Source organism: Triticum dicoccoides, chromosome 1B (assembly GCF_002162155.2).
Source record: "Triticum dicoccoides isolate Atlit2015 ecotype Zavitan chromosome 1B, WEW_v2.0, whole genome shotgun sequence".
NCBI classification, from domain to species: Eukaryota; Viridiplantae; Streptophyta; class Magnoliopsida; order Poales; family Poaceae; genus Triticum; species Triticum dicoccoides.
In genome coordinates this window covers 698,353,650-698,369,859 of record NC_041381.1, presented here as the reverse complement: position 1 = coordinate 698,369,859, position 16,210 = coordinate 698,353,650, and the positions used below count along the sequence as shown (strand labels likewise).

Sequence of the window (16,210 nt, the reverse complement as noted above, 5' to 3'; positions counted from 1 at the left end):
ACCTGCCTAAAATTCGTACGACACATCCAATCTCATCTAGGCATGCGTCGTCTTCTTGCCGGTACCATCGATTCACCGAAACATGCTTGATTACTAGTTGTTAGGGTTTTAAATTATGGTTTATCCTCAAAATTGCTCACTCCCCATCGAGGAATAAACTTCTCTCTCAAAATTTCACAAAATTTGGTTCATACCATAAGAGGATTGGGAGTGAACATCCCAAAATACAATAATAGGATTGAGATTGAACATCCCAAAATATAAAATCCCAATATAGATCCGTCCATGATGCTAATATTGGTTTGCAGCGCTTTGTTTTTAAGGACCCTAGAACCTATTGCCTGTTGACACTCAAATTCCTGAGCACAACGTCACACACCATCGGGCGCCCCGCCGCATGTCCACCCCTTTCGTCTTCGTCCAACACCAACCCATCGCCAGTGTCGCCGTCATCTTCTTCGACCACTTCGTCTACTCCGACCACCGTCGGTGACATCGGCCCCACGCCGATTGGCACCACAACCGTCATAGAGTCTTCTTCTCTGCTGGCCCCTCTAACTCCTCAACATGGCGTACTGCTCGTGCAGGTCTCTCGTCCACGCATGCTCGGTGCTAACAACACCGATGCGTACCTTCATCCACGACGTGTCCCCGGGCCTGGGAAGTCTGGTGCGGCGCTTCGTCAACTTCATTTTTGTCCGTCTACCCATGCCAGGTGCTGGCAACACCGACGCGTGCCTTCGTCTACGATGTGTCCCCGAGTTTGACAAACCCAGCGCATCGCCTCGTCAACATCTTCTTCCCGACGTACCACTACTTCGACACCACTGTGCCCATGACTAACTCGCGCCTCCTTGCGCCTGCGGCTCCACGGCGACTTTCTCGACACTGGCCACCCGAGGCATCATCGGCCACGGCGTTCTTCATACGGCTACCTCAACCACGACTAAACCACTCACGCTCTCAGATAGGCATCTTTGTTCCATTTCCTTTTGAGTAAACTAGTTTCTCTGATAGCAAACGAAAGCAGGTTCAAGAGGTAGTGAGATTGAATCGGGCGGCAAAACCTTCTCTAGACATGGTTCTACTTTTCTTTGCAATTTTCTATTTCCAAAAGACACCTTGTTTTGAAAAAAAGTAGAACATTAACGAAATGAAAAACACATCTTCGATGGAAAGTTTATAAGAACTCACCAGCCTCCACAAAAATGAACAAATTAGTTCACGCGGTGAATAAAATCACATGGTTGTTTAATCAGAGCCGGAAACTATAGATGAAGCCCATATACAACCAATAAAAAGGGTACGTGTCTTGACCATATCTCTCTCGGGAAACATAGCATCAGGCTATGCAGTAATGGTATCAAATCCACAAGTGAAGATAGAGTACTGCAGATCAAGTTTTCCTTTCTCGTGACAACCACTTATTAAAATATAGCTCATGTATCGTAACTTGATTTTGGTGTATCGTAACCAGATAGAGTACTGCAGATAGTGTACTGTCATATATCGTACGCCACATGTAACCATGTGCCTATATGAATAAACGGGTCAATGGATTTTGGTGTTGACCGTAACTTGATTGCATCAACGGCTGCTTAATTTGTCGGTGCCAACAAATAATCAAACTCGTAGTACTAATTTGATTGTTTTTCCTGTATATCTGCAATGGGGTCTGGTCTGCCACAGCATTGTTTACTTTTTATAGATCGTGCCAACACGGAGCCAACTTATCATCCATCTGATCCACCATTTTCTAAGTTTTTTTTATATTAAGCGAAGCATTGGTTGATTTGGCAGAATATTTTTTGAAGATCTTTTACGATACTTGAAAATAAGTTTGGACTGTTTCATTCTTTCTAATATAATGGCTCAAGATTGATCTATACTGCAGTGGGGGTAGAATCACAAAATGTCAGGGAGTACCGGAGGACACTGAATTTCTGTATCAAATCACAATCCAATTTTATAAAATGGAGACTAGCAGAAATCGTATGCATCTTTCCTACTTCTAAAGTTTTGAGTTGGGGGTCATCCGTTCACTTTGAATAGCCCTCAACTCTTCTCTCTCCATCGTGGACGAGGAAAGTTGCACGCCCGGAGATCTTTTCCCCACACGATCCTATCAACAGGTGCGACAGGCACCTGTGGCCATCAGAACAATTTAGTGCCTTAGCGTTTGTTCGTTCTTGTTGAAAGGTTTCGTTGAGAGAGCTGAGTTGATTCGATCCATCGCGGCAAGCCAACTTCAACCAAGTCGCCTACCTACGTGTACTCTGGCATGAAAGATCAGTCAAGCTACTAGCTAGCTTGCTTGCTAGCTTTGCTGCATACACGCTGTAGGTCTACTGATTTGATCCAGGGCTAAAAAACGAACAATTGGTATCTAAAGCCTCGACGATCTACGATGGGGAGAGCGACGCTGAGTCTGTCAAGTCCGCCAACGGCGGTTCCAAGGCAAACAAGTCCGACGATGATGGTTCCAAGGGGAACAAGAACAACGACAAGGTGAAGAAAGGCGGCAAGTCAGCAACCAGTGGTGGCGGAACGGGCGGCGCCAACGTACTGGCGCATCGCAACATCCCCATCCAGTACACAATGCTCAACAATTCCAACTACGGTGTATGGGCGGTTAAGATGAAGATCATTCTCCGAACCCTACGAGTGTGGGAGGCCCTTACGGACAACGACGTCGACGAGTTGTGCGATGAAGGCGTCATGGCCGCCATAGCCTAGTCTGTGCCAGATTCTGTGCTGATGACATTGGCGGAGTTCGAGACAGCAAGAAAGGCGTGGAACACACTTAAAAAGATGAGTATCGGAGAAGATTGCGTCAACAAGTGTTGAAGCACCAATTTCACAAGTTGCGAATGAAGGAAACTGAGTCGGTGAACGACTTTGGTGGGAGAGATCCATGTGCTTGGTGCAAAGCTCGAGGAAGCCGAGTGCATGGAGAAAATTTTCAGTTCAGTGACTGATAAATTGACGTACATCATCGGCACGCTCGAGCAGCTTTACGACATCGACGACATGACCATAATGGAGGCGATCAGACGCTTGCGGACATGGGAATAGAATGCTCGTGGCTGTCCAAAAGGCAAAGGAGGAGGTAGTGACCAATTCATGTACTCGCACGTAGATTAGGTGTCCCCAAATAGCAAAGGAAGGCGTGACGGTGGCGAAGGCTCAAGCAACGCGAAGCGCGGCGGACAAACCGGAAAAGGCAAGCCACAAGGTCGTGGTAAGGCGGATTGATCTAAAGAGAGAAAGCCACGGAACTGGATATGTCCGAGGTCAAAGTGCTATAACTGCAACGAGATGGGTCACTTTGCGAAGGATTGTCCGGATCCTAACAAGCGGAAGATCAAGGCAAATTTGGCGAAGCATTAAGACGAACGTCCAGGTCTTCTGAGGGCCGAAGTTTTTGATCTCGTCCAAACGGTGGTTGTGAAACCAAACCGGAAGGTTCTACTTCATGAGAAAAAAGTAATACCAAAGTTATCCAGGAATCAGAACGTGTCATGGTATCTAGACATGGGTGCCAGTAACCACATGACGGGGTGCAAGGAGAAATTTCTCGAGCTAGAATATTATGTTCAAGGCTCGGTCAAGTTCGGTGATGGTTCAAATGTGGAGATTTGCGGGCAAGGTTCTGTCCTCTTCGAGGGTCTCACAGGAGAACATCGCATACTCACCGGAGTATACTACATCCGACGGCTTCGCAGCAACATCATCTCTGTCGGGAAACTTGACGAGAATGGATGCAAGGTGGATATTGAGAAAGGAGTGATGAAAATCTTCGAAAACCTCCGAAACGTGCTAGCGCGTGTGAATCACACGCGGATTAGACTCTATATCCTCAACCTTGATCAATCTCAACCAGAGTGTTGACTCGCTAAGAGTGATGATGGTTCGTGGTTATGGCATGCTAGATTTGGACACGTTAACTTCTACACCTTGAAGAAGATGTTGAAGATGGAGATGGTATCCGGGATGCCATTTATCGACCATGTTGATCGAGCATGTGATAGGTGCTTGGTTCGAAAACAGCACTGCAAGCCGTTCCCTGCTTAGTCTACCTATCGTGCAAGTGATGCACTCGAGCTGCTCCATGGTAATCTATGTGGCCCTATCACCCAGCAACTCAGGGAGGAAAGAAGTACTTCGTTGTGTTAGATGACTACTCGAGATACATGTGGGTCGTTCTCCTACGATCTACAAATGAGGCATTTGAAGCGTTCAAAAAGTTAAGTCTACAACACAGATGGAACACAAGTTGAAGGTTCGCGCTCTACGGACAGATCGCGGCGGGGAGTTTACGTCGAACGAGTTCAATGACTACTGCGAGAAGATCGGCATAAAAAGGTTCCTCACGGTACCTTATATGCCGCAGCAGAACGGGGTTTGTTGAAAGGCGTAATCGGACCGTCATTGACATGACAAGGAGTTTACTCAAGAGCAAGAACCTGGCGACAACTTTTTGGGGAGAAGCTGTCTCGATGGCAGTCTATCTTCTCAACCGGGCTCCAACGAAGGCGGTGATCGGCAAGACTCCGTATGAAGCAATTTACGGACGTAAGCCGAATGTGTCTCATCTACGGACGTTCGGGTGCGTGGCCCATGTGAAGGCGACGGAGCCGCATCTCTCAAAGCTTGCCGATCGTAGCACAAACATGGTGTTCATCGGGTACGAGAGGAGTTCCGGCACCAAGGCATACCGCTTCTACGATCCATGAGCCAAGCGTCTACGGATTTCACGCGATGTTGTGTTTAAAGAAAACCAAGCGTGGAATTGGAGTGCAGCAGCCGACGATGCTCCAAGCGGTAACATATTCATGGTTGAATTTCCAACTGATGATGATATAGGGGGGGGCGTCCAGGTGATTGGAAAGACACCAAACCAAGGTGACCGCAATGGCAGTGATCACCATGGTGCCAACACCGATGACGACGCGCATGGATCGCAAGGTGATAGTGAGAACGACATGCACGACACGGGCGACAACATCGACAACGAGGTCCATAGTGACGATGACAATCAATATGATGGTCATGGTCATAACAAGTATGTCGACGACGCGGATACTAATGACCCGGCATCTACCACGCTCGGGACTCAACCGTCTTCCTCAAGTGCATTGACGCTGACACAATTTGTGTCGCCTCCTTCACAAGCCACAACAGATTCTTCTGGGCCTAGTCTTTACAAGACCCTCAAAAAAGTCTACAAGTACGCAAAGCCAGTTATGCTCGAGTACTCCGGACTATGTTTGCTCGGAGTTAGGGATCCGGCGAACTTCGTAGAGGTGAGCAAATGTCCTAACTGAACACACGCTGTGGATGAGGAGATGAAGGCGATCGAGAGAAATGGCACGTGGATTTTGGTAACCCGACCTCCGAACCAAAAGGACATAGGTTTAAAGTGGGTTTAGAAGTTAAAGAAGGACATAAAGGGTGCTATTGTGAAGTACAAGGCAAGACTCGTCGCAAAGGGCTATGTACAACGTCAAGAAGTTGACTATGAGAAGGTGTTTGCACCGGTTGCTCAACCTGAGACAGTGAGGGTGCTCCTAGCTTTGGCAGCACAAGAGGATTGGAAATTTGGGGCCCTACAAATTTGGGGGCCCTGTTCTGTCGCCCACTTTGCCCGTGCTACTAGACGGCCGAATTGTTCATAGAAAATGGCAAACAAACATTTTGAAGAATGTTGAGTAACTGAGTTAACAAAAAGATATCTCTCTGTTTTGCAAAAAAAAAATGTCCCTGTAATTTGGAATATGTTGCGAACAAAAGTTACTCAATAACTAAAATAGAGGCAGCATCTTTTGCAGGAACTCTACCAAACGAGGAAACAAAAACATCCCAGCACAATGGTTCTGTTTTCCAAAAATGGTTCAGCGAAGGTAGGCGTATACTGGAGCTTCACTGCAATGGGGGTGAAGTGGATTAGTATAGGTGAGATTAGACATAAAACATATATTGAACTCTTGGTGTCTCTGATTTCCTCCACGGTTTTGCTTTTTCTTGTACGGAACATATTGGCCAGCTGTGGAACCACTAGGTCAACTAGATATGACAGATGATGCTTCAACTACCGCATGAGACATTGTGGTTGGCAAAATCAAATTTCATACAGATGATGCTTCGACTATATATGATAGTTGCCGCCTTCTATATAGCGCTCACAGCCAGATATAGTTGCCAATTGACTAGCGGATCAAGCAAACATGGCAAGGACACCACCGAGGACGACAATTTTACACCACCTTGTCCTAACTCTCTGCGTCCTCTCGGGTCAAAACACGTCCTCTTTAGCTTCCACTGCTGCGATCGATGAATTCCTTGGCTGCCTCTCCGCGGACATCCCGTCTCGCCTCATCCAGACCCCGGCAACCCCGTCCTACTCTGCCCTCCTGCTCTCCACCGCCCGGAACCTCCGCTACATCCTGCCGGACACCTCCAAGCCTCTAGGGATCATCGCGGCCACCGAGCACGCCCACGTGCAGACTACCGTGCGCTGCGGCCGCCGCCACGGCGTCCGCGTCCGTGTGCGCAGCGGCGGACACGACTACGAGGGCCTCTCCTACGCCTCCGTCCACCTCCACAAGCACAACGAGCCCTTCGCGGTGCTGGACCTCGCCGCCCTTCGGGCGATCCACGTCGACCCGGCGCGTGCTGAGGCGTGGGTCGAGTCCGGCGCCACCCTTGGCGAGCTCTACTACGCCGTCGGCTCCGCCAGCTGCTCGCTCGGGTTCCCGGCGGGCTCGTGCCCCACCGTGGGCATTGGTGGCCACCTGAGCGGCGGCGGGTTCGGCTCGCTGGCACGCAAGTATGGCCTCTCCGCCGACAATGTCCTCGACGCCCTCGTCGTGGACGCTGACGGAAGGCTGATGAACAGGAGCACCATGGGGGAGGACCTCTTCTGGGCTATCCGTGGCGGAGGCGGCGAGAGCTTCGGCGTCGTGCTGTCGTGGAAGGTGCGGCTAGTCCCCGTGCCGGAGACCGTCACGGTGTTCAGCATCATCCGGTCAAGGAACCAATCCGCTATCGAATTGATTACCAAATGGCAAGAGATGGCACCGGCTTCACCGCAAGACCTGTACCTCCGCGTGCTCGTGCTGAACCAGCAGGCTAATTTCCAGGCGCTGTTTCTTGGCCGGTGCGGCGACCTCCATCGGCTCATGCAAGATCGCTTCCCTGAGCTTGGAATGACGGAGCAAAACTGCCAGGAGGTGAGCTGGGTCCAGTCCACGGTCTTCTTCGGCTTCTCCGCGACGTCCATACCACTGAAGCAGCTCCTCAACAGGAGCAGCAATCCGCGCTACTATCTCAAGGTCAAGTCCGACCACGTGCAAGAGCCCATTCCAAGGGACGTGTGGGAGAGCATATGGACGGCGTGGCTCGAGAAGCCCGAGGCGGCGCTGCTCATGCTGGACCCTTACGGTGGCTTGATGAGCAGCATCTCGCCGTCGGAAACGCCGTTCCCGCACCGGCAGGGGAACCTTTACCAGCTCCAGTACTACTCAGTCTGGTACGAGAACGGGACGGCAGCAGCGGAGAAGCGAATGAGCTGGGTCAGGGGACTGTACAAGGAGATGGTGCCTTACGTGTCCAACAACCCAAGGGCTGTGTATGTCAACTACAGGGACCTTGACCTGGGGACGAATGAGTTGGAAGATGGTAACGTGACCAGCTATGACAAGGCTAGAGTCAGTTGGGGAGACAAGTATTTCAAAGGAAATTTTAAGAGGTTAGCAGCTGTGAAGACCATGGTGGATCCCCATGATTTCTTCAGGAATGAGCAGAGCATCCCTCCTCTTCCCGCTGCTGCCAAAATGATACCGTAGATTCCATTTCATCTGATTTTCATTTCTTACGAGTGTGCAGTGCTCGTGATTGTCTTTGCTTAATTTCGGTCTCTATGCCTAAACTGTTGTGCGTCTTGGTGATGTGACGTGTTTATAATCATGGGTGGAAAAAAATGTAAAGTTTATGAAAAATAAGAAATAAAATGGAATGATATTCTCCCTTTGTCCAAGCTATGACTCGGCTCTTCGCTGCGATAGGTGTGTCCTTGCACGAAAGACACTACTACAATCAAAGATGGCTCTTTGTTCTCGAACAGAGCACGGACACGCAATCAAATGTGCATATTACTCCCTCCATTTCTTTTTAGTCTGCATATAAGACTTGGTCAAAATCAAACTTTGTAAATTTGACCAACTTTATAGAAAAGAATATCAACATCTAAAACACTAAAGCTATATGGTATGAAAATTAATTTCATGATGCATCTAACAATATTGAGTTCATATTGTGAATATCGATATATTTTTCTATAAACTTAGTCAAAATTAACAAGGTTTGACTTTTTATCAAATCTTATATGCAGACAAAAAAACGAAGGGAGTACTACAACATGGAAAGACACTACTGCGGTACAAGCCATCCAACCACAAGTTGATTCGTTCCCTTTTGTCCAAACTGTGACTAGGCTCTTCGTTGCGGTAGGTGTGTCCTTGCACGAAAGACACTACTACGATCAAAGATGGCTCTTCGTTATCGAACAGAGCACGAACACGCAATCAAATGTGCATATTACTACAGTAAATTCAAAACACCAACGGTGATGGTTGGTCATTGGAATGCACCAAATGCGAGCTCCAATTTGTGCTATTCTGTGTCAAGTATCATAGTGTGCATGCATGAGGATAAAACGGTACATGTGAACTACTCCCTCCGTCCCATAATGTAAGACGTTTTTGACACTATACTAGTGTAAAAAAGCGTCTTACATTATGAGACGGAGGGAGTATTTAATAATAATACCGAAGGAGATGACTCCAACCAAGAAGGAAACAGCCATCAGGTGTTAAACATAGTAGGATCGTGTGGCTTCTCTATACTATTGTACCATAGAAGATTATCATTAGCATGATTCGAAAGGGTTACTGTGAACAACAAAAAAGATAATTGTAAACCATCTCAAAGTTCCATGATTCGATGCATGAGTGGTAGTCTGCAAGACCGACATTAATGTGACTACCATGTCTTAGGGCGATGGTGACTGTTTGATGAGATTTTGTACTATAAATAGTATTAAAATAAAAAGAATAGATCAACATTGACGTCAAGGGCGGCACTGTCCCTCAGTGTTAGCACTTTGTCGCCTCCACAACAACGACAACACCGGGGCGACGCTAGGCCCTCGATCATTCGCTCGACGGCGGCATCCCTGCACGACGTTGTTTTCAACACCACAAGTCGTAGGCATCGTCAACTACAACAACACCAAGCTTCAAACCATGATGATGACACTGAAGGTGGCCCCGCCCCTCAGTTGTCGGTATTACGGCAACTCTACAACAACATCACCTGGGCAATGATATGCCCTCAAACATCTTCAACGGCAACAACAGGCTTGCACAACGTTGTCATAGCCACACCAGGTCGGCCTTTTCACCGGCCTATCACGCTCGGCGATAGGGCGAGACATCGATGACGTTCTGATGACATAGGAAAAAACGAGTAGATTAAGAATTACAATAGAAATAGAGAAAAGAAAAAGAAAGAGAAATACAAAAAAGAAATAAATGAAAACATAAAAAAGGAAACAAAAACAAAAAAGAAAAAAAGAAACAAAAAAAGAAAAAAGAAAAAAAACGGGTTCAAGACTTCTAGAAGGTTCCCAAAACCAATAAAAACCGGCTGGGAATGCTCTAGATTCCCAAAACAAGAACCTATAAGTACGCTATAGTTGGGCCGGCCCAAATCCCGCTCTAGGTTGGCCGCCTGTGCGATACGTTGACGCAAAACGCATCAAATAAGGGTTTTCCGGGAGCAACTAATTAACGAGCGCTCCTTCGGGAGCCTCGCAACGATCAGCGCCATTTGGCGCGCTCTCAGCCATTCGCCACCTGTCGCGATCTGGGCGCTCCCTCCGGAATTATTATTTTTGCACGCGTTTTCGGCTTTTTAAACATTTGTTTTGGGTTTTTTTGACGTTTTGGTTTTTCACCGGTCTTCCCTAGCTTTTTGACCAAAAAAAATTGAAAAAAAATTATTTGCGCAAGAAAACTTTTTTCTTCGCGAGAGTCACGGTTTTGTTTCGGAAGAGGAGCAGTTGTGCTTTCGCGAGAGGCACGCCGTGCCTCTTGGAAACGAAAAAAAAACCTGTTTTTTGTTTTTTTTTCCTTACGCGAGAGGCACGGTTTTGCTTTCGCGAGAGGCATGGTTGTGCTTTCGCGAGAGTCACGGCCGTGCCTTTTGGAAACGAAAAAAACATGTTTTCTGTTTTTTTTTCTTTCGCGAGAGGCACGATTTTGCTTCCGCTAGAGGCACGGTTGTGCTTTTGCGAGAGTCATGGCCGTGCCTCTTCGAAAACGGGAAAAAACGCATTTTCTTTTTTTTCCTCTTTTGCGAGAGGCGCGGTTGTGCTTTCGCGAGAGTCACAGCCGTGCTTCTTTTGGAAAGGGAAAAAAATCGTGCTCCCGGTTCGGTTTTCTCGTCTAGTTTTCTTCGTTTGGTTTATTTCATAAAAAAAGTCCGTCAAAACCTATCAGATCTCGACGCGAGGAATCCAACAGCGAAAACGGTTCGAGATTTGGACGCGCGGTTTAAAAGATAAAATGTTTTAAATAAACGGATCTACAAAAAAAAAGAAAAAACTCGCAGGCGCACATGCAGCGCGTCACTTGTCGTAACCTGGGGGAGTTGGAGTGATCTCCGCAAGAAGTACTCTTAACTAACTAGTGATTTTGGGGTTTTCCTGCTTTGTAATACAAGTTGTGCCTGGTCGACAGTGGGCTGGGCAAATCGAGTCCAGTCTGAGACCGACATGGCTCGTCGTCTTGTCGAATTCCCCAAATCACGTGCACGTGCAACACAACGCCGGCGAGCCGGCTGGAATCAATCTTCCCCCGCCATTGACTTCCTCCGCCCTTCATCCAAGCGCTAGGACGGCCGGGTTCTTTCACCGCCGGTCCACCGCCATCCTCTCGCCCTAGCGCCACCATGGAGATCGAGCGGAGGAGGTCGACGTGCGGCGACCGGAGATGGCGAGGGAGGCAGAGGTCACCGGCGACACGTGGGCACCGTAAGAAGCCACCGGACGACCACTCGGGTAAGACGATGTACTGCCACTGCCCTATGTTTCAGGTTTCTTTTCGCAATATATATGTTTCAGGTTTGAGCATGATTAGCTGTCTGTTAACACCGAGTAGAGTAGTTTGCTATCACCCTCAACAAGCAAGTACAGTACCTATCACGCTCTTCAGGACCTACTCGTATATCACATACAAGTTGTACAATCATCCGTCTCTCAGGTAAAACATACGAAAACTAGCCATGCATTGATCGAAGCAGGAAACAAAACTATGCGAACTAAGCACAAAGTAGAAACGAACTAGGTTGAGAGCTTCAAAACCCTGTGGAATAGGACACTAGTACGGGCGATGACCTGCAGCGTTTTAGTCATGGTCGCATACTTCTCGGAATTTTTTCGTTTCGAGTCTATGACGGTTAGTAGTCCCTGCTCAAACTTAATCTCTAGCAGAATAAAATGGAAGCTGCGCACGCATAACTCATCAATTACATTACTATAACCTCGAGTAATAAGGAAAACCGAATATGCACAAGACAGTAACACTCACATGTCACTACAAGAAATATGTCAACTTATGACCTTCTGTCAGTGACCCTCGAAGAATTAGTCATAAATTTATGACCATTTTAGACCAATTGGTCAAAAGCTGTTCAGGGGCTTCAAACCCTAAACCATTGCGACCATTTTGGTCAGAAAGGTCGTAATTTCCTTACACGAAATGGTCACAAAGCAAACAGTGCTAGTCCGCTGCCTTATTTCTAGTTGTTAATGACCAATATAGATGGTCATAAGCTTGTATATTGTGGTGGGTTGTGATGACTAGGCGCCATCTCATCAGTTTTGCCTATGTGTCATGTCCATGTGGCAGTTTTTGCCCTAGGTTGTGAAGCAACCTATATTTCTATCATTCCCAAAATTCCCAAAAAAATCTCATAAATTCTTTGGGTCATATCTTCATCAAATATGTAAAATTCTTCCTTGCCTAGTTCAAAAATAATTCAAAAATATTCATTTTCCTATTCTGTTCAGAGTAACAGTTTGTGAAGGAAGTACCACTTTGGCATGTCCAAATAGTATCCATTTTCTACAGTGCTTTCCTATGACCAAATAACGATCCTCCACCAAATGCCAGCTCAATCCATTCATTATTTTGAGCCGAGCTTCAACATTCGTATTTATGTCCAGTGTGGTGGTTTGCAAAGCAAGTACCACCTAGGCTCCTCCTTTTGAGCTGGAAATTTGTGAAGACGGTCTTCTTAGTAACTGATCATCCTCAGCCAAAACTCATGCCCATTAGCCATGTACATTTCCCGTACTGCTAATCAAACACTTGGCCGCTAATTCATGTTTGAGCATCGATCGGTCTCCTCGTGAGAATCTTATGTTATAATTTTGTTCCTAGCACCTACCTGGGGAGTGCTCAACCCACTAGACATGCCTAGGCTGCCCAGAACACAAGGCAACGCCACAGTCACGTGGTGACCACGCGACGGGCATGCGAGTTTACGCGCTCTAGAGTTGGAGCCCTCGGCCACCGCCCAAACCTCGACGTATCACCACCAAACAATGTATTTATGATTAAATAGGTACTTATGTAACTAGAAATGATTTTTGGAAAAAATAAATAGCAAACTATGAGGCAGCTGCAGTTCAAATTTGACCCGCTTCCAACTGAATCGGCGGGAATTTGTCTTCTTCACCAGAGGTGGATCAAAACTGTTGACACCCAACCATTTTGTCAATTGTGCATTAAATATGTCCTAATATTTTATAAAAATGATTTGGTACAATTTTGGAACAAATATATGGTAGGTCCTTCACAAAAAAACCTCATTTCGGGCACTCGAAAAATGGAAAATGAATTTTCCGTGCAAAGAAAATGAAAACTCCCTTTGGCAACATTGTTTGGAATTCCAAGATGCACCCTTGTGCACAATATGAGATCATTTGAACAAACTATGCCATGAATGTGACCATGAGATTGAGCGTTTGGGTTGAAATCCACGAATCTTCACACATGATAGCTCATTTATGAGAACACATTTCTAAAATAATTTCTGTATTACAAGATTATTATTTTTCCTAGAAACTTGGTCACATATAATGACACAATGCGAAGGTTTTCCAATTTTTTGATTTTTTTTTGAATTTTTTATGCCCGTTTGAAAATGCGGTCAAGACGGCGGACTTGACCGTTCCTAGCTAGTGGTTGAATCTTGGAAAACTTTTGATGTTTCTCTGATTAAATAGATACTTATGTACCTAGAAATGATTTTTGGAAAAAATAAATAGCAAACTATGAGGCAGCTGCAGTTCAAATTTGACCCGTTTCCAACTAAATCCACGACAATTTGTCTTTTTCACCAGAGGTAGATCAAAACATTTTTCACCCAACCATTTTATCAATTGTGCATTATATATGGCCTAGTATTTTATAAAAATGATTTGGTCCAATTTTGCAACAATTGTTTGGTAGTTCCTTCACAAAAAAACCTCCTTTTGGGCACTCGGAAAATGAAAAATGAATTTTCCGTGCAAAGAAAATGAAAACTTCCTTAGGCAACATTGTTTGGAATTCCAAGATGCACCCTCGTGCAAAATATGAGATCATTTGAACAAACTATGCCATGAATGTGGCCATAAGATTGATCATTTGGCTTGAAAGCCATGAATCTTCACGCTTGATAGCTCCTTTCTGAGAACACTTTTTTAAACTAATTACCATATTACAAGTTTATTATTTTTCCTGGAAACTTGGTCACATATAATGACACAATGCGAAGGTTTTCCAATTTTTTGATTTTTTTTGAATTTTTTATGCCCGTTTGAAAATGCGGTCAAAACGGCGGGCTTGACCGTTCCTAGCTAGTGGTTGAATATTGGAATTTTATTGGTGTTTCTATGATTAAATAGATACTTACGTACCTAGAAATGATTTTTGGAAAAAATAAAGAGCAAACTATGAGGCAGCTACAGTTCAAATTTGACCCGTTTCCAGCTGAATCGACGGCAATTTGTCTTTTTCACCAGAGGTGGATCAAAACTTTTTTCACCCAACCATTTTGTCAATTGTGCATTATATATGGCCTAGTATTTTATAAAAATGATTAGGTACAATTTTGCAACAATTATTTGGTAGTTCCTTCACAAAAAACCTCCTTTTGGGCACTCGGAAAATGAAAAATGAATTTTCTGTGCAAAGAAAATGAAAACTTCCTTAGGCAACATTGTTTGGAATTCCAAGATGCACCCTCGTGCACAATATGAGATCATTTGAACAAACTATGCCATGAATGTGGCCATAAGATTGATCATTTGGCTTGAAAGCCATGAATCTTCACGCTTGATAGCTCCTTTCTGAGAACACTTTTTTAAAATAATTACCGTATTACAAGTTTATTATTTTTCCTGGAAACTTGGTCACATATAATGACACAATGCGAAGGTTTTCCAATTTTTTTGATTTTTTTTGAATTTTTTATGCCCGTTTGAAAATGCGGGCAAAACGGCGGGCTTGACCGTTCCTAGCTAGTGGTTGAATCTTGGAATTTTATTGGTGTTTCTATGATTAAATAGATACTTATACCTAGAAATGATTTTTAGAAAAAATAAAGAGCAAACTATGAGGCAGCTACAGTTCAAACCTGACCCGTTTCCAACTGAATCGACGACAATTTGTCTTTTTCACCAGAGGTGGATCAAAACTTTTTTCACCCAACCATTTTGTCAATTGTGCATTATATATGGCCTATTATTTTATAAAAATGATTAGGTACAATTTTGCAACAATTATTTGGTAGTTCCTTCACAAAAAAACCTCCTTTTGGGCACTCGGAAAATGAAAAATGAATTTTCCGTGCAAAGAAAATGAAAACTTCCTTAGGCAACATTGTTTGGAATTCCAAGATGCACCCTCGTGCACAATATGAGATCATTTGAACAAACTATGCCATGAATGTGGCCATAAGATTGATCATTTGGCTTGAAAGCCATGAATCTTCACGCTTGATAGCTCCTTTCTGAGAACACTTTTTTAAAATAATTACCGTATTACAAGTTTATTATTTTTCTTGGAAACTTGGTCACATATAATGACACAATGCGAAGGTTTTCCAATTTTTTGATTTTTTTTGAAATCTTTATGCCCGTTTGAAAATGCGGTCAAAACGGCGGGCTTGACCGTTCCTAGCTAGTGGTTGAATCTTGGAATTTTATTGGTGTTTCTATGATTAAATAGATACTTATGTAACTAGAAATGATTTTTGGAAAAAATGAAGAGCAAACTATGAGGCAGCTACAGTTCAAATTTGACCCATTTCCAGCTGAATCGACGGCAATTTGTCTTTTTCACGAGAGGTAGATCAAAAAATTTTCACCTAACCATTTTGTCAATTGTGCATTATATATGGCCTAGTATTTTATAAAAATGATTTGGTCCAATTTTGCAACAATTATTTGGTAGTTCCTTCACAAAAATACCTCCTTTTGGGCACTCGGAAAATGAAAAATGAATTTTCTGTGCAAAGAAAATGAAAACTTCCTTAGGCAACATTGTTTGGAATTCCAAGATGCACCCTCGTGCACAATATGAGATCATTTGAACAAACTATGCCATGAATGTGGCCATAAGATTGTTTGCCTTTCCAATATGAGATCATTTGAGATCAATATGAGATCATTTTTTCGTCCAAAGAAGATGAATATTTCCTTAGGCAACATTGTTTGCCATTCCAATATGCACCCTAATGCAAAGTATGATATATTTTGAACAAATTATGCCATTCTAAAATGCACCCTCGTGCAAAAAATACAAGAGAAACGAATAGAAAAACACAATTACATAAGCTTTGTTCTTATTGGTTGAAATGTTTGTGCCATGGATCTATGACATGGCATCCATCCATCCATCCATTCCATTTATCTAAAGAAAAAAATAGAAAGAAAGAAAAAGAACCCCCACCCCCGTGGCAGCCCAACCACCCAAACCCTATCCCCTCCCCAGATCCATCGTCGCCGCCCCCTTCTCCCCCCTCATCCCCTCCAACCACCCAAACCCTATCCCCTCCCCAGATCCAATCTCGCCGCCAGCCTCACTCTCCCCCTCAT

General features: G+C 44.8%; 2 protein-coding genes across 2 annotated transcripts in view; one reads left to right on the top strand and one right to left on the bottom strand.

Annotated features, from left to right (window-relative positions):
- LOC119349808 (putative disease resistance protein RGA1) overlaps positions 1-16,210 on the bottom strand; it is a 61,492-nt gene that overhangs the window by 25,753 nt on the left and 19,529 nt on the right. The gene's annotated exons all lie outside the window — the stretch shown is intronic.
- On the top strand, positions 6,205-8,042 carry LOC119349809 (berberine bridge enzyme-like 27). Its single transcript, XM_037617899.1, has one exon. It carries the CDS (start codon positions 6,228-6,230, stop codon positions 7,845-7,847), a length of 1,620 nt encoding a protein of 539 aa, XP_037473796.1. The 5' UTR covers positions 6,205-6,227; the 3' UTR covers positions 7,848-8,042.